Below are 18959 nucleotides of genomic sequence, written 5' to 3' on the forward strand. Positions count from 1 at the left end.
ATCTTCTTACACACTCTCTAGACTTCGGCGGCCATTGTTGTAACCTTGCTTAATGCTTCTTACACACTCTCACGACTCTGGCAGCCATTTTTAACCTTTTTTTTATATTTTCTTTTAATTTTTACGCAATTTTTTCATTTTTCATATTACTGAGAGATTAAAAGGGAAAATAAATACAATATTGTTATAGTTAAATCGTTTATTATTTATTAATTATTAATACATTTTTTTACAATAAATTTTTATAAAATCTTTACAATTTAAAATCTTCACCATGCTGGCGACTATCAAAACATATATAGGATCACTTTACACCCACTTTAAACCACATTGGCGACTCACAAGACTTATACAGGACCTTTTTAAACTCACATTTAACCATGTTGGTGACTCTCAAGACTTATACTGGACCTCCTTAAACTGACATTTAACCATGTTGGTGACTCTCAAGACTTATACAGGACCTCCTTTCACTCACATTTAACCATGTAGGTGACTCACAAGACTTACTAAGAACTTCCTTACACACACTTTTAACTAAGTTGGTGACTCGCAAGACTTATATAAAACCACTTTACACCCACTTTTAACCAAGTTGGTGACTCACAAGATTTATAAAGCACCACCTTACAATCATATTTATCTTATTTTTTACCATGTAACTTGTACCCTATTTGTTAATTTTGTCAATATATATATTTTAAAAAATTAGAAATATTTTATCATTCAAAGCGAAAACCTCGAAAAATAAATATGTAAACTTAGCAAAGGTTCCACTTTTTGTTTTTTTGTATTTTTTAAATTCTAAAGGAACAGGTGTGCTTGGAACGTAGAATACTTTTTTGTTTTTTTTGTATATATAGATTGACAAAAGTAAACAAATTAATAAATAGGTTACATGTGAAGCGGTAAAAAAATAAGCTAACAGCGAGTGTAAGATAGTCCTGTATAAGTCTAGTAAGACGCAAACAGGGTTAAATATGAGTGTAAGTTAAACCTATACATATAAGTCTAGTGAGTTTCTAATGTGAATGTAAGATAAACCTGTATATGTTTAGTGAGTCGTCAACATTCTTAAAGGTGTGTGTAAATTGTTCAATATAAGCCTAGTGAGTCGTCAACTTGGTTAAATTTGAATGTAAAATTGTTCTAAACAGGGTGAACCAGTAAGTATTGTCCATAGACCTACTGTGTGTAGTACATCTAAAGTGGAGTTCAATGATGAACAGTGGAAAATATGAAGTTGGCCAATATGTCATTGAACTCCACTTTAGATGTACTACACACAGTAGGTCTATGGACAATACTTACTGGTTCACTCTGTATAGGCCTAGTGAGTCGTCAACATGGTTAAATGTGAGTGTAAAATATCAATTAACACATTAAATGGAAAAATCTTTTTTTGAAGACTTTTTATTCAGCAAAAAAAATTACTCCTTTTTTTAACATGCAATTTTTAATTTTGATAAAAACATGCATATTACATTAATAATTACATACCATTTTTAATAGATTCCTAACCAAATTAAATCCTATATACTAAATATGAGAATATTCACACTGGATTGATGTTTTACGTCTTTTTCACTGGGGCTTCCATTGATGAACAGTTTTGCAGGCAGTACTCTGGAATCACCAATACTTAATCCTGAAAATTAACATTATTTATTGTAATTCAAATAATTTAAATGTATACTGAGTTTTACCTAGTATTAAGCACGAGAAAAACATTATAACAATTATAAATTAAATAAACACCATGATTAATCTAAAGAATTGATTTTTTTTTAAAAAACCTAAATCTTTTATATGTTTGTCACTAATTTAGTCGTGAATCGCGATTACGTTTTACTAAACTCTAAACTTGACTACAATACTGACAATTTTCTTATTATAGAAATGAAATTTGCAAATAACAGCTTAAAATATTAAAAAACAATGCGGTCTGAAAATAGATAGGTAGAAATGAAGTGGTGAAAATAGGTAGAAATTTGACACTAAGGATACGCTACACCGAATAAGTTGCCCCATTAACTAAAGTACGTCACATATGTAAAAGATCGATTAAAAGCCTACACAATCTAATAACTTAAACAAACTTCAAAAATAACATTCATAACTTAGTTTAGTCGATGCACTAATGAGCTACACTAACGAATTCTGAGAATGTTGAGAGCATTCACGAATTTTCGTCACATTACGTAGTGAAATTTTCTTTAAATATAAAACTTTTCCTTAAACATAATAATGAAGAAATTCTTCAATACTATACATCTAAAGTAAGAGCTTCATCAAAACAATAAAATAAAATCGGGAAAAAAGTATTTCGCTAGACAGAGAATAAAAGAATTTGAGGTCATTATGATCAATGCGAACCGTATGAAAATCTTTTTCCTAAAGATTTTTGATTAGGAAGAGCAAATTCGTTGACAATTGGAAAGGTAGTACTACACGATTTCTGTCAGATGTCACAAAGTGCAGATTTTTTGTATCAACAAACATATATTCAATTTTCTTTTGTTAAAAAGTTTAATTTAGTAAAAAATTATTGAATAAAGACTTCAGAAGTTGCATGCGACTGTATTATATTTGATATAGAATTTTTCATTAAAATTAAAACAAACATGATTGAAAATAACTATTTAATAATTATTTTAAGTTTCTCTGTCAGGTTTAAATGTTTTTTAGCAATTCTTTTTGTATTCTATTGATTTATAAGTATATTTTTTGTATTTTATTGATTTATATATATTAAGATATGAAGTCTATGTAAAAACAAAATAGGTATGCAAATAATTTTTTTTTTTCAAATTAAAGATTTTTTTTATTTTCCTGCTAAATTATATTTCTTATTTTTACTTTAACTCAAAAAATCATTTAGCAAGATTGTGACATAAACATGCACATTACACCTAAATAATACATTTTTTAAGGAATTGATTCATAACAAAGTTGTTTGTACATACTCATTTGATTGATGTTTTCTCAACGTCTTTTTCATTTCCACTTTGGTTGATGGACAGTTTTGCAGTTATTGGCTCACAGTATTGGATGTTTTCAATCTGAAAATCATTATTCAATGAAATAAACAGTTTATAGATTTAATCGTTAATTAAAAAGCATTCTATTCAAAGATACTGCAAATTAAAATGCAACCATTTGTTTAAGATAAATTTGTATCGTTCAAAAATTTAAGTAATATATATATAGATAGATAGATAGATAGATAATATATATAAGATCTGAACGCTGAAATTTTAGTTTAAATCTTTTAACCAGATCAATCTTTTAGAACGTATTCGAAGCGTTGTCAAACATTAAATTATTTCAACATGAATTACTCCTTCGTTGCAATTTAACTGTAATACTAAACTTGTTTAAGTCAAGTTACACTCTGCCATAAATTTAAATCATTAGTTTATTAAGTTTATCAACCAAAATAAACGATTTTTCAAATTCAACTTTGTTCAAAATTATTTCATTTAATTCATTAAATCTAAAGAAATGCATTTAATATCTATAACTACTGATGAATTATTATTCATAAAATTAAATAAATGTGACTGTAATTAAACTAAAACAATGATATGCACATAACAATAATTTTGCAAAGAAAGGATTTCGCTAGATAGAGGATAAAAGATTTTGAGGTCATTATGAATGGTAAGATCAATGCGAACCGAAGAGCATTTACTATTTCCCTAAAGATTTTTGATTGGGGAAAGTGAATTCGTTGACATTTGGAAAGGTAGTAAGTACTCCATGATTTCTGTCAACTAGGAGCTGCTATGACAGTCTTTTATTTATTACAGAGAATTTTTAGTTTTATCAATTTTTCAAGAGTAATATTTCAATACATTCTCTAGAGTCTAGATATGCACATAACAACAGTCTAGACCATAATAATATAATGAAAGTACTTTGTTTACAGGAAATCGTAAATTCTGTTCAAGAGAAAATACGAAAAATCAGATTCAGTAAATTTGTAGTTAGATTGACAGATTTTCGCCAAAAGGCACCATCATTAAACTAAATATCAAAATTTGAATTTTCCATTATTGATTTTCATCTCCCACGAAAATTCGTAAAAACATTTATCGAAAACTAATATTTTCGTTGAAAACAAAATAACATTCTACTTGATCGTAATACCTTGTAATTATTATGGGTAAGAAAAAATAATTGAATTGTATCGAGTGCTTGGTGGATATTAAAGTAAAGGTGAAAAATTAAAGAGAAAATTGACAAAGATAAGCAAAATACCTTATGAAGCCGATATAAAAGGAAAGGTCTTGTTCACACACTTGCTCCAGAAAGTACTTCTCATTCTACTCCTGCTGTAGGCACTACTACCCTCTTCATTCTTGTTACGAAATAGTAAAAAACCATTACCTGCGAAATACAGAGCTAGTAACTTCTTATCAGTCCTCTCATCTTGTTATTTTTTCGTACACTGGCTGTATTATACGTAGAACAATAATAACAAAAACATGAAACGATTCTCCAAAAAATACATAAACAATTGTAGGTAATACGTACATAGGTTACTTAATATCATTAAATAAGGTTCCTTTTTATTAAATCTATATCTGTTGATTTAATGACTCCTGTTATACTGTTAATGTAATATATCGTAAGTAGTCAATGACAAGTGCAGGTCTAACTCATTCTACAAGCGAATTAAGCTTATCGTACTCATCTTCCAAGTCTTAGAATCTTGACTTGTGGTTTTCGTTACTTCACTTCGATGTAGAACTAACACTTCTCGAACCTTACTTTTTATAGACCTTCGTAAAGCCTTAAGAACTTTTAAGTCTTATAAAAATAAGGTTACGTCCGCAATGCGTAATAATATTGTAATTTTAGTAGGACGTAGTTTTATTATACCCCTTACCGGTTTCGGTCTTTCAACCATCTCAGTGGTAGAATAACCAGATTAAGATAGGGACTTTCGTTGCTCTCCCCAGGCCGCACGCTTGCTAACTGAGTAGGCTGAATAAGGGAGGTTACGTTATGTTATCCAAAATATTAACGAGTTGCCAAACATTTGTAAAAATTATGAATTAAAATAATTGAAAACTAGTGCATGTTAAAAGGAATTTTTTGTTTTTAATTCTGTGCGAGTAATATTTTAGAACTGAGAAGTTGGAAATGTATTTTATACGAGGGAGGCGCGAGAATTTAAATTTAAAATATCGACATTGTTGCATTTTCACTGCGAAATAATTATGTTCATTTAAATAAAATATGAACGAATTATGAATGAAATATGAGTGCTAAGTAAAATATGTATGAATATGCTATTTTAATCATTTAAAAAATGCGTAAATTAATGAAAACTTTAGACCAGCATAGAACATGCAATATGCTGGTATATTCAAGCTTTGTGAACGGCTTTCTGTTTGCATATTTGTAATACTTACATTTCTATCTGCAGCAGAAACACTTCAGTTTTTATAAAATGGAAACTTTATGAAATTTATGAACTAATTTTTAAGTATATAATTAAATTATTTGAGGATGAACTAGAATACTCATGTTTCCGTATAAGGCAGTTATAAGAACAATGGTAGATTGTAATTCGCTAGGTCAATCTATTTCGAGAAACAAAAAAGAAAAACCATTGGAAAAAGAGGATCTTTTCATATAACTTTACAAAAATGATGCTGCTCCTGGATTTAATATTTAACACTAAAGCCAATGCTAGATTGTACTAATTAGGTCGATCCATTTTGAAACACAAGAAATAAAAACCTATTGAAATAGGAGAAAATTGTTTCCTAATTTCACTGGAAGACTGCTGTATCAGTATTTGATGGTTAATATTATTGCCAATGCTAGATGATACATGTTGGGTATATATATTTTGAAAAACCAGAAGAAAAAAAATATTAGAGAACGTGGACCTTACTTCTAATTTCACCCGAATACTGCTGTTTCAGTATTGATAGTTAATATTAAGTGAAATATGTAAATATAAGGTCAGTCGATTATAAAAAAAATAGAAGTAAAAACCATTGGAAGAAGTAGACCTTTTCACCAAACTGTATAGAAATGATGCTGCTCCTGTGTTTATTAGTTAATATTAAGGCTAATGCTAGAATGTGCATATTGTGCCGATCTATTTTGAAAAACAAGAAGTAAAAACTGTTGGAAAAGGTGGAATATTTCTCCTAATTGCACTAGAATACTTATGTTTCCTTTTCGACAGTTAATTTTAAGACCAAGGTTAGATTATGTAAGCTAGGTCAATCAATTCTGAAAAAGAAGAAAGAAAAACCATTGGAAAAAGTGGATCACCAGTCTTCCTGGGGACTATTTCTCCTATATCCAATGGTATTTACTTCTTGTGTTATGAAATTGATCGACCCAATCTGTACAATCTAGCATTAGCCTTAATTAACTATTAAATACAGGAGCAGCATCATTCATGTAGCATTGGCTTATTATTAACTATTAAATACAGGAGCAGCATCATTCATGTAGCATTGGCTTATTAAGTAAAGTAAAGTAGTAAAGTAATCGCCTATTTTTTCAGGCGGGCTTAACGTCCAACTACCATTTACCAGGTGTCGTGGACGGAGGCGAATAGCAAACGTACTTTACTATTTCTCATTTAACCATTAAATAAAATCCAAGGCCAAGACCGGGAATCGAACCCAGTACCACAATGCATATTAGTTTTGCAGGTCTCGCCTCTTAACCCGCTCGGCTACCGTGGCGCCTCATTGGCTTATTATTAACTATCGAATACAGTAATCGCAGCATCCCAGTGAAATAGGGATAAAAGTTCAATTTTTCCAATTGTTTTCACTTTCTTTTTTTCAAAAATGCTAGACTTTACAATTACAATCTAGCATTGGTCTCAATACTATTAAATAAGCAAAAATTAGACAACAATTTTGACTTTTTCTATAGCTTTTTACCTCTTACTTTTAAAAAAAGATCGTACCTACATGTAAATTTTACCATTGGCCTTAATAGTGACTATCATATAGAAAAAAGGAATGTTCGGGTGAAAGAAGAAGACTATTTCCACTTTTTCCAATGGTTTTTACTTCTTAATTTTCAAAACAGATCGACCCAACAAATACAATTTAGAATTGCCTTTAGTATTAACTATCAAATGCAGAAACAGCAGCATTACAGTGTAATTAAGTGACTATTTCCACTTTTTCCAATGGTTTTAGGTTAAATTAGGAACCTAGAAAAAAAAAAATATATATATATATAATAATTGATTATGTATTCATAAAAATTAAATAAATGTGACTGCAATAAAGCAAAGCATTAATATAAAAGTTTAAATCATTTTTAAAAAAATCTAACCCTTTCTTTCAAAGAAAATGAAATATATTTTCTAAAAACATACTTATTATTTATCAAAAAGATTACTCTGATTGAACAATAAAACAAACAACATGCTACTAATATTCTAATGTTTTGCTTTAAACAGAGTAGAAATAGTTCTGTGATCGAAAAATATAACAGAATTTCAATCAAATTAAAACCTTCTTTCAATTAAATTAAAACTTTTTTTCAGCTTCAAAGATAAAAATTTATATGAAAAATGTTTTAGTTTATGTAGTATTACTCTGAACGTAGTAAATAATAGATAAGAATAATTGAAGTGCAGTTCCACAGTTAGAGAATCTAGTTTAGTTTATTATCAAAATAAAATGTATGCGAATTACCTCATATATTATTATACCTATTCAATCCTAAGTTAACAACAATATTCAATATTGTAAAATTATTAATTATATAGTTTGTATTGTAGCAACAATGCCTCAACGAATAAACGAATTAAACTTGACCAAGAATTGTAATAATTTCTCCTTGAAAAGTAAGTCTTTTTCAAACAATTAAACCATTTCTCATTCAATAACTCATTACACATGGGTTATAATAGCAGAAGACAACACGCCCTATCTGCCTATTTGAGATACTTGACTTAATTGTTGCAAAAAGATCAGTTTTGAAGAAGTAAAAAGACCAATGACATTATTAAAACTTTCCGGTAGGGCAGTTGTATAATTAAAATTCTTTATTCAAACTTCTTCATTCTGAATGTGTAATCTGTGCAGCATACACACTTTTTTTTAAAAAAAACTTAAATGTAAGTTTATGTACCTACCTTCTACATAGTTTGAATTTAGGCAAATCATTGGATAAAATGTCATCAACCCAGCCATTTGTTTGAATTGAACTAGTTCAGAATTACCATTAGAATGTCGAAAGAACGCTGAGAACAAAAATAAAAATATATAAATTATTATTTATACAATTGCTTTTATTGTAATTTACAAATATTTAGTAAAAAAATCAATTTTCAATAAGTTGGAATTGAAAACTACTGGTGTGAACCTTGCAAAATCCAAGGTCCATAATTCTAGGGCGTTATCAACCTTTACATAATTTAAATTTCATGGAGATTACTCCATGTGAATAATTAGTGGAAGTTAAAAATTCTCAAATACATAATCGTAATTAGCAATTTACTTTTACAGTAATAAAGACGACCAAAACATTATTAACTAGTTACGAACTAAATCTACCTACTTATGACCGTTGAAACATTTTTCAACTTTTTAAAATTACATGCGTACACTTAAAATGCATCTACTATCAACTGTCTTGGAAACATGTAAATTTCATGTAATAGTCAAAAGTACATGTTCATGCTACCTAGCGGTAATCAATGGAACTAGTTCCTATGTAATTACATCTTCCTAGTTCAAGCTATTGCCGCTAGATAGCATTGACGACCTACGTCTATTTTTTTTCATTTCTAATTTTTAAAGTAAGAACAGAATGAAGAGAATTTCTAATAAGGTTGCCCAATTTCTTTAATTTAAATATATAGACTTCAATTTCTGATTTATTCTTTGATTTAAATAGAGCAAATACCAAAATAATATTTTAATGCAATAAATTTCACTCTTCACAAGCTACGTATAATGGAACCAACAATTCTTATAAAACTATTTTAATAATATGTATTGGTACAACAAGCGAGGAAAATTCTTAATAAATATCCGTAAGACATGTCGATATTTCACTATTTACAAGTAACGTAACTAAAATTTCCATAAGTAAATCAATAAAAACTTACGATTTTTATAAGTTGAAGATGTGGAGTAAAATGTTGTCAACAAATCTAATGTTGTTCCTCAGCCAAGCTAATCCATTGTATCAATCAATCAACAGTCAAGACTTCAATCTTCAACTTGATAAGAAAGTATTACGATGTTATCCAAACAATCCTAAATTGATTTTAAACTGGAAACACAAGTTTTCAGAGTTCTTGAATTAAGACTGAGAATTCTGGATTAAGTATTCTTATGGATAAGTCTTGCACTGGTTGTAAATTTTCGTGTTTTTTTACGACTTCACTAACTCGATACTAACTAGCACTGTTTTTTGTTTAAATAAGCAGGATATATTAGCGCTCTGCGAATTTACTAGATACATTTTGCACCCTTACAAGAGCCCACATTACGCCTCTTGCAACTCGAAAGTATTAGCCTTAGTATGCGGCAGGTTTCTGATAGGTTCTACAACAGCTGGATACTTTCAAGGACATCTAAATCTTCCTTGTATAATGGAATGGCAATTAGTTGGCATTTAAATTAAGTGAATAACATAAATAAAATAATGAATAATAATCAAATAAAATAAATAAATACATACATAATCAACAAAAATTGAATAATCAATCAGAATAAATTAAAAAAAGTGTCTTTCTTTCAAGATTTGATTTTTTGTTATGGATATTTTTTTTGTAAATAGTAATAATGGATTCTGTTCTGATAGTATTTTTATAAAATTATAGTAATAATGATAATGAATAAAGTTTTTCAAGCGATAGTTATTCTGCTGTATTATTTTTTTAATTTTGTAACCCTCAACTCCTGGCCTGGAGGAAATGTTCTCATGAGGCATATATATAAATGTTTATATAGCCAGATTTCCTCATCTTCAAAGTTAGGGGTTGGTCCAAGATAGCTCTGAAGAGATCGAATAAAACTTTCGATATAGAGTAGTCACCAAAAATAACTGTTTGAATAAGTCATAGGAAATTCCTACATAGGAGATTTCTTCCTTTAAATGCTGCAAATCTCAATTTTTTTAGAAGTAATAATCAAAAGTAGAAACATACAAGGAACAATTACACGTTTACTTTAAAAAAAAAAAAATCACATAAGTTGAATGCTAGTCTACTTTATAGATACTATACTATACAGATACTATATGAAGTGTGACGTTAGTAACGTTAGGCTTGATCAGTTGCAAACCCTAACAAGCTCTTCCTTCCATCATATTGCGCAAGATAATCTAGGTAATTCTGAAAATGAGGGGAAAACTGCTAATTAATAGGAAATAATTTTTGGTTTAGTAACAGTAGTTTTCACTACTTCCTGGATCTAGCTAAAACTGTCAAATTGTAATTCAGATGAACTCTGAATTACTCTGTTCTATAAAAAGCATCACTTCTTAAACGTTTCTCGATCGCGACCCCTTTTTAAAGTAAAAATTTCTTGCCGACCTCTTAATATCCTAACCACCTAATGATTAGGCTATAAGTGTAGGCTCCCCCCTCCCGTGGGGTCGCGACCCATAGTTTAAAAAGATGCACACTGTATTAAAACGTTTAATAAGTTCCTGCACCGGTTTGTTTACCTCGTTTACAGCTCTCCAACAACAATCTTACTAGGCTGTAATATTTGCGGCTATTAGTATACTTACTATTATTATAGTTTATTATACAGTACTATTATTATAGTTTATTATACAGTACTATTATTATAGTTTTAAAGCTATTACGTTGCTGTAAAATAATAAAATGAAATGAATTATTTTTATTTAATAATTATCTTCTATTTACTTATTTCCTGCTCGTTCGAGGAAGTTTTTACAACAAATGAATAAAAGTTTTTGTAAAACTTCGTCTGATTGTTGAAGTTAACATTGAGGATGTTATGGGTCTCACAGGAGAAAGTAAACAGATAAAAGTTAATAATATGGGAGATCAGTCCACTTCTGGGACTTCATTCGTAAGGTTCTCCCAATGTATAGTTGGAACTAGAGAATAAATAGAGAAGTCTAGTTAGTGCAGTACGAATCTTTTCGGATAATCAAGCTGCTGTCTAAGACTTTGAAAACCAGAGTGTTTACCAAACCTATTGAAGGAATATACAAGAAGACTTAATGAACTAGAACTGGAATCAAGAGTAAAGAAAAGGCTAATAAATTGGCGAACGTGGGTTGTTCTCAATCCTTCGTTCATCTACAGCCTAATGTTGTCCATCTATTGGGTTGCCTGAAACTTAGAATAGAATTACAAGAAATGGAGCTAGCTTGAATCTTGAGACAATCGAAAAGTTTTTTGGGTAGTATCTTTACAACAATCAGGAAGTTGCCAAGGCGATATATAAATTGAGAAGCTGAATGCCAAATATACTGCGATCTAAAAGACATAGTGGCTCTGTGTCACTATATGTAAACATTTTTATTGTTTTTAGTGTTCAATGAGTAGTTTGAGGTGAGTGGCGGTGAGCTAGTGTTTGACTGATTTTCTTTAATCAGAGTAAACTCATCATGAACTTGCTGATTGAATCATTTTTTCCAGAAAAAATCAATTAATCAATTAGAAATCAATTAAGGTGGAAGAGAGTCAGAGAATGTGTGGGTGTTGCAGGAGAGAGAGAGAGAGAGATTGAGCGAAAGGTGGGTATACCTTCCTCTCAAGGTTACTTCAATGTGATTTATAGCTTTTAAAACTACAATTTTAGTAAATATAAAATTATTAAGAATTAACAAGTTTCTGAAATTTGAATAATAATGATATATGACAGAACTTGAGAACTGTTGGGACAGGATATCATTATATTGTCAAAAATGACTGATAACGTACGTCAACTTCTTGGGTCATTGGTGTCCGATGCTTTTTTTCCAGCGAACAGCCTTTCTTCTAGACCGTGTTCTCTTGTAAAGACAATACTATCCATCCACGGGTAGTAAGCTGCAAGAAGCACCTAGGAAGACCCTAACAGCCATAACTTATACTGAACTCAGTACCTAACTATGCACTTATAATATTGTGCTTTGTTTTGATAACAAGTTTTAGCTTATCTATAGTTTTTAGAGGAATCTAAAATAGATCATTAATGGTATGTAATGATTAGACATTTTTATTTTGTTAACGATAAAAAGAATATAGATTACAACTGATCTGTGCGCCCAAGAACAAATCACTCGTCAAAAAGAAATCAAACTTATTACGGTCAACAAGAAGAATGAGGTGTAACGCAATTGCTTTAGACGATCTCGACTATTACTATTAGTTTTCTAATGTCCTTCGCAAACAACCTAGTACATAGTGTCAGTGTTCCTGGATTTATCAATACGGAATTAAACAGATCAGTTCACCAACTATCTTTACGGATATAACTCATATTTATTAACAACAACAGTCAATAAACAAACAAGCATGAAAACAGCAGTAACATTCCATGAATTTTAATAGTACCACAATAAGATTGTGGTGTGAAATAGTAGAGATAATAAGAAAATGTAGATATATAATACTTGCATATTATGTTGAGGCGAGATTATCAACAGTTCCTTTTGCCAGTTACAGCAGATCTTGTGATCAGCCAACAGTAAATAATTACCTTCTAAACCTGAGTAAGAGAGAGGAAGTTACGACCACCTTGCGGTCTATCTGTAAAAACCTCCAATTCATTAATCGATTTTACGCGTATTGATGTGGAAATTTCTTTTTACTAAACAAGCAATTTATATTACATATTTTATGCGCTACATTCAAGTCATGTTCTTTACTTTTGAATTCATAACTATACTTAATGGAGGTTTATTATTTAACAAGAGTTTATATTTCCGATGTCTAGTTATAAAATTATAATTTGTTATACAGTTTTTTTAAAAGCTTAGCCACTAAGTTTTTAAATGAACCGGAAATATTATAAACGCGGTTCAACCGTAAAGTATAATAATTCAAAACAGGAGAGTCATCTCCCTACAGTATATTGCACAACAATCTGTATCCTCGTATTCTTATGCAGATTCACAACTAACCGATCTGATACATTAGCACAGAAAAATTAATTAATAGCACTTATGTAACAGGAATTTAGATAGACTTTACTTCAGATTTACGGTTCAACCATTGTTATTAAGAAAAGTTAGCTTAAGACACTATTACCTTGAATATCTACCTACTGTGGCACCCACAAACCCTCCAGTCCTGTTTGATTAGTCTTAGAATAGAGATTAGACTAAAGTATGAACCCTGACACACAAATCACTGCCTCCTATTCAGGCTTACCTCTGTTCACGCCATTTTCAGCTTCGGCCTGTGTTTCTTTAACCTTACAATAAATAGCCGGTAAGAATCTTAAGATCATCCGAATAGCCACCCGACTTTTTGTGGTAATGCCACAGGAAGTTAACCAACTTTTATTGCCTGTTTTCTGATGTTCGCTCTCACTGTACTTGGTGACCTCTTCTTGCACCCATTCTTTGATGATGAAATAGCAAGCACAAAAGCTTGCCTGTTTTAAGGAGCGTTAAATTGGCTGCTATTCGTACATTTACGAATCTGAAGAAAATTCCTCATACGAAAGTACAAATTTACTAAATCAATCTTTTTACTTTTGGAGATTTTTCAAAAATGGCTCCTTCGAGTCCTTCGTTCTCCTAAGTTTCTTACAAACATTCGTGTATGGCTATTCGGTAGAGCAGGCCACCCACTAAAATGTAACTTCACAACTTACTTTAAATTCTTAAGATGTCACTAAGAAATATTTATTTTTTTTGGATCCTACAATTTGAAAATTGTAATAAAAGACATTTGTATATGCTCATTTAAAATTTGTATATGTAAATTTGTTTAATTATTATTAAAAATAAAATGTCAGAAAAATAGATATTGTTTTTTTAACTCACCCTAATTCTTCTGACGGAATACGATGCCGTCAGTAATGAACTAGTTTATTAAATGAAGTATTATCCTTCATAAAACTTTTCCAATGTTATTATTTTAGCAGTTGCATTCTGCAAGAAATTTTGAAGATTGAAGCGGTCTATACCTGCATCACAAAGCGCCTTTGTCAGAGAATCGGCTCTCTAAACCCCCTAAAAGGATAAAATAATATAAAAGAAATTTAGGATAAGTATAATTTCAAAATGGAAATCATGTAGACAACACAATTATTCAGAATTAATTTATAGATAACAAATTTACCAGTGTGATAATCTGAACAGTTTATTTAAAAATAAATATCACCTAAAAATTAATTTCACTCTCCAATAGCTCTTCCAATTTGAATGAGTGTGCCAAATTCTTTAAAACTTGACTTTCTTTGTCTATTCGCTTATCAACTCAAGTAACTCTAAATAGAAATTCTTTTAAAAAAGAATAAACTACTTTCATTTAAATACATTTAAATAAATAATTGTCCAGAATCCAAGGAGAATAATTACTTTTATTTCACTTTTACAAACCTCTTTCTCTAGATGATTCATGTTAAGACAAGTGCCTGTGTGTTGGTGCATGTTTGGACAAAATTGTGTCGTATGCGGACAAAATAACTAAAACAAAAAAAAATCACGATGCTCAAATTAGTATTCTAATTGGTTTACTGCTGGAACTACGTAATTTCGAAGGTTTCTGTCAATCAGATGGGCAACTTCACTATTAAACAGTCTTGCTATTTTCTCTTACTCTTCGAATGAGCAGTTTTTTTATTGATTTATTTCTCCTCTCAGAGAAGTATACGTTTCGAGGAACCCTTATCAGGAAGGGGCATTAAATTGTCTCTGTTCAGCTTCCTGTGCAGGGCTTCAAGAATGAAGCTTTTTTTCTAGAGGATCTAAAGGAGCTCATTGCACTTTGCATTACCACCAATCTCTCCTTCAGAATACCTTAAGAAGCAATTTCTTTAGGAATAGTTTAATTAAATGTTCTAGATCTAATGGTGTTCATTGAGCACAGAAAGTTTAAAGAAAACCTTTGTAGCCAATTTCGAGAAAATACTAAAAAAAACTAAATCGGATCCCAATTGGAACCGTTTTGAAATACCAAATTTGTGAAAACACTTTTCCGGACCAAAAAGGACTTCAAAGCGGATATTTGAGGTTAAAACTCAAAATAAAAAATACGCAAAGATCACAATATTTTTCTTTTTGTACTTTTTTTTGGACTGCCAATTTTGTTTTTAAGAAACCAACTTATTTATTACTCACATTAGTAATCACTAAATTTTCAATCAATATGTATAATAATAAACGTTTTCTGATTTAGATTTTGAATTTTCTAGTAAGAAAAAAAAAAAAAAAATCTCTTTTGTTGTAAAAGACAGTTGTCTTGATCTCAAAATCCGATTTGTTTACAAATACAGTAGACCTAAAAATTTAAAATTTGTCACGACCGCAATTCTACCTCTTACAAGTAGTAAGAGAAAGTTATAGCGTTATAAAAACTAAAAGGAAGGTAAACTATACTTTCCAATGTGTAGGCTGCATCACCTGTGGCAAGTCCCCTCCAGAAGCGTCAGGTGTGTCAAAAAGAGGGGAGTCCAAGAATGAAATTCTCCTATATGGATAGCCTGATGTCAGTGGTCATCGAACGTTTCTTACAGAGCGATCATGCTTGCGGTGGTGAGTACTATAGCATTATCTGTAAATATAATCAAGATTTGAATTGTGTTAACAAGTGACAGTGCAAATTTAAATTTCTTACTTCTTACGAAGAATTTGTATCTACTTTGTAAATAGCGAATCAAAATTATTTAAATAACATTCTTTAACTAAATTGGTGATGAACTAAAGTTTGCCTATGGTTGCAAGTAAATCCACAGTAATGGTTGTGACTAAGAAACCTAAGATTCAAGGAAGGTTTTACTGTGAGTGTCCCAGGGAAGGTAGTGTAAGGGCGCTTCATTTCGTTAGTTGAACGAAAACTGAAGAAGTGGCTAGTCCACTTTTGTTTACAGTAAAGGCACTTTGCTCTTTGAGGAACTTTCTCTAATGATAGAGAAATTGCTCAATTTTGTCTAGTTCCGCTCTCTAATGCGTGTTAGAGTTTACATTCTTCTGTCTGCACCTTATGGAAGGGCTATAAAGCCAAACCTACTGTATCCTGTAAGATCTATACTAGTTCCCTTTGTCGTCGGTCGAAGTGAGAAGGTTGAAGGAAGCGCTGAACAAGTTCCTTCGTAACCTATGTATCCACTAAAATCCTTACGGTGTGTATGTGAACTTTTTCCAAAGAAAAGTCAATTTAAGTGGTTCCAGCATTTGGAAGAGTGTCAGACTTTATGATTAGAAAAAAGTGGATTAGTACTTACTTCAAGAATCTTGGGTATCCCAGCGGGCATTACAGCCTAATAACACACAATACCGAAACTCAAACACTCACTTAATATTTCAAGTGTTACAAGGGCGTATATTGTACCCTGCGATTTCAGCCTATAACCGTCCGATGCCATCTTATCAGCGTTTAGAAAGCGCTAATCACTAAGAACTCCAATGAAAACATTTGAACGCAACACTTTCTTTCACAAGTAAGAAGAAGAAGAGAGAGTAAAAGAACATAACATTTACGCTGTAATAAAAATGATGAATGAAGTGGTCTAGTGCCATTTAACTTTACATGACATAAAAACACTCCATGCATAACCTTTTGAACATAACAGCGATAAATGAACCTAACAGTAACTTTCTTTTAAACACAACGCACTCATTCAATGTTTATGGTACTAACTATGTTTATACATATATAATAAAAAATTATATAAAATAATAAAAATCACTTTCAGTCACTCTCATTTCTTAGCTCCATAAGCTCTTCATTTCTTCATAAGCTCCATTGATTAAGTCACTTTCTTGAAACTCTAATTTCTTTTTTTTTCCGCACGCTTAAGTACTAAACTCTACATATGTGCTCGTCTTCTGGACTCAAGAAATATCAAATTATCTGGCATAAATTCTCGAACTACTTTCTTTTGCAACATACATTAAGTGATCATTCTTTTTTCAACATAAAATACGTACATATATAGTGGGAGTCACGATAACCAAAGGTTAGACATGCATAATGTAGGTTGCGAAAAATACGAAGTAAACTTTAATTTTATCCACATCGAATTTTCTAACAAAAAATATTTCTGAAAGTTTTTTTTAAAATAACTTAATTTTATAAAATGGGTAAGAGATCCGATTTCTTAGGTAATTTCTTCAAGTGCAGAAATGAATATGCAAGGCAAAAGAACAATTTATCGACATAACTTATTTATCATTACTTGTTCGTTATCTTACTTGTACTGTAAAGTTTTGGATGACTCTTCAAAGCGAATATCTACGATTATAGGAACAGGCTATACATTCATTTGCTACTAAGTATTAAAAATTAGTTATAAAAACCAAAAGCTGATTAAGACTAAATCCAAAAGATGAAATGAGACTAAAATTATCGAATATTTTCCATAGAATGAAAAAATGGCTGATGAAGATCGTGATTTTTTTTTTTTTCTAAGTGGGGCGCGCCTGATTAAGTTATTGCACTACTGGGTTACAGAACCAGACTTCAAAATTAAGATATATTGTGTTTCTAGGTATACCCCCTGGTGTTGGCCTAGAATTTTTAGATAAGAATGCTAGCTATATGCATCCGCGTACGAAAACTAGGTAGTTGGATGTAAAAACGGTTTCTTAATAGATAGTTTTCATTTTAATTTTTTAACTGATAAAGTGATTATAAATGAATGATCTTGAATGGAAAGATGACCTCAATGGAATCTGCTGGTTGGGCAGCACCAGCTTTTATTTATCTCACAACGGTAAGCGGTTCAAATCTAAATCGAAACTACAATCAATAAAGGTCCCATCTGAACATTTTGATCAAAATTTCTTACTATAATTTAACACAACTAATTAAAATTGGAGTAAGAGAAATTCTTGACAGTATTATTATCTGTTGTTTTTAAAAATATTTTATTAAATAAAACAATTTTTTTTTTGAAATGCAATTAGGACAAGTTACCAGTTAGCGTTGTACGCTAATTGAATAGTTTCTTTAAACAATATTCAACTTTCGTTTCGAACGTCGAACTTTCCATGAAGTGGTTACAGAATGGTCAATTTCAATCAAGATCGAATTTACAGTTTTTATAAAAGTTCTGTAAAATTGTTGCTAGTCAAACATCCAAATAACTTTTTTAAAGTACCTGATAGATTTAACTGTTTAATGAATAAACCAGGTCACTTTAAGACCCTATTTTGCGTTCTAAATATTGTTTGATCGTGGGTGGAGAGTTTCACAGAAACTGCACTCTTTTGCTGGTTGCGTAGGCGTACAGGTATTTACGTAGTTTTCGTACTTTCCCCTCATCTGGTAAATATGTACTATAAATATCTTAAGAGAAGAATACTAAGAGCTTTGCAATCAACTGTTTAGGTATGGATAGAGATTTTGGGCCAAATCTGACTACCAAACTATAACTTTGATATTTTCTTTGTGTTAAATTTTTGCCAATTAGTTTTCATTCTGAGAAAACTTACAAGTTTTGAGATTTCGTGAATGGGAAAAATTGAGACAGTGTTGTGTGAACCATATATCTCAAATAATTGCATCATCTCGTTTAAAATTTTGGTTGAAATCCGTTTTTCCTTAATTGTGTAGTCAGTAAATTTTTGTTTTTCTGAACCTTGATCACTTTCTTGAGTTTCACACTTACCCAATAAGACTTTGAGGATCTTTGCATAATTCGGCCATCCTCCTTCAATAAAGTATTGCACGATCACTTTAATTTCATCTCCACTGCGGAACTCCATGATGGCGCAGATCTTCCTAACATCTTGGAGCCACCTTAATACTCCTTCACCGGTCTCGTTCTTTATCTATCCTACAGCAGTGCCAAGCAATCAATTAACAC

At 30.7% G+C, this 18959-nt stretch overlaps 1 protein-coding gene and 1 long non-coding RNA gene across 12 annotated transcripts in view; one reads left to right on the forward strand and one right to left on the reverse strand.

The window, feature by feature from the left end:
- Positions 1-18959, reverse strand: part of LOC141450762 (uncharacterized) — a 22234-nt gene continuing 3275 nt past the window's right edge. The window contains exons 3-11 of one of the 11 annotated variants that reach the window (XR_012456293.1): positions 14530-15703; positions 13972-14160; positions 12596-12727; positions 11918-12038; positions 9116-10348; positions 8138-8245; positions 4264-4457; positions 2967-3062; positions 1-1648 (exon numbers count right to left, since the gene is read on the reverse strand). This is a non-coding gene — a long non-coding RNA (uncharacterized lncRNA). Of the gene's footprint in view, positions 1649-2800; positions 3063-4263; positions 4458-6732; positions 7205-8137; positions 8246-9115; positions 10349-11917; positions 12039-12595; positions 12728-13971; positions 14161-14529; positions 15704-16373; positions 16833-18761; positions 18930-18959 lie in introns of those variants that run through there. The other 10 variants (XR_012456301.1, XR_012456295.1, XR_012456300.1 and 7 more) reach the window with 10 other exon arrangements.
- LOC141450759 (uncharacterized) overlaps positions 15567-18959 on the forward strand; it is a 14651-nt gene continuing 11258 nt past the window's right edge. The window contains exon 1 of the mRNA XM_074121526.1: positions 15567-15684. Coding sequence (XP_073977627.1) covers positions 15673-15684 — 12 coding nt within the window. The 5' untranslated portion in view covers positions 15567-15672. The remainder of the gene's footprint in view (positions 15685-18959) is intronic.

The sequence above is a fragment of the Rhodnius prolixus genome, unplaced genomic scaffold (assembly GCF_049639745.1).
Source record: "Rhodnius prolixus isolate KJV_2025 unplaced genomic scaffold, Rpr scaffold_8, whole genome shotgun sequence".
NCBI lineage: Eukaryota > Metazoa > Arthropoda > Insecta > Hemiptera > Reduviidae > Rhodnius > Rhodnius prolixus.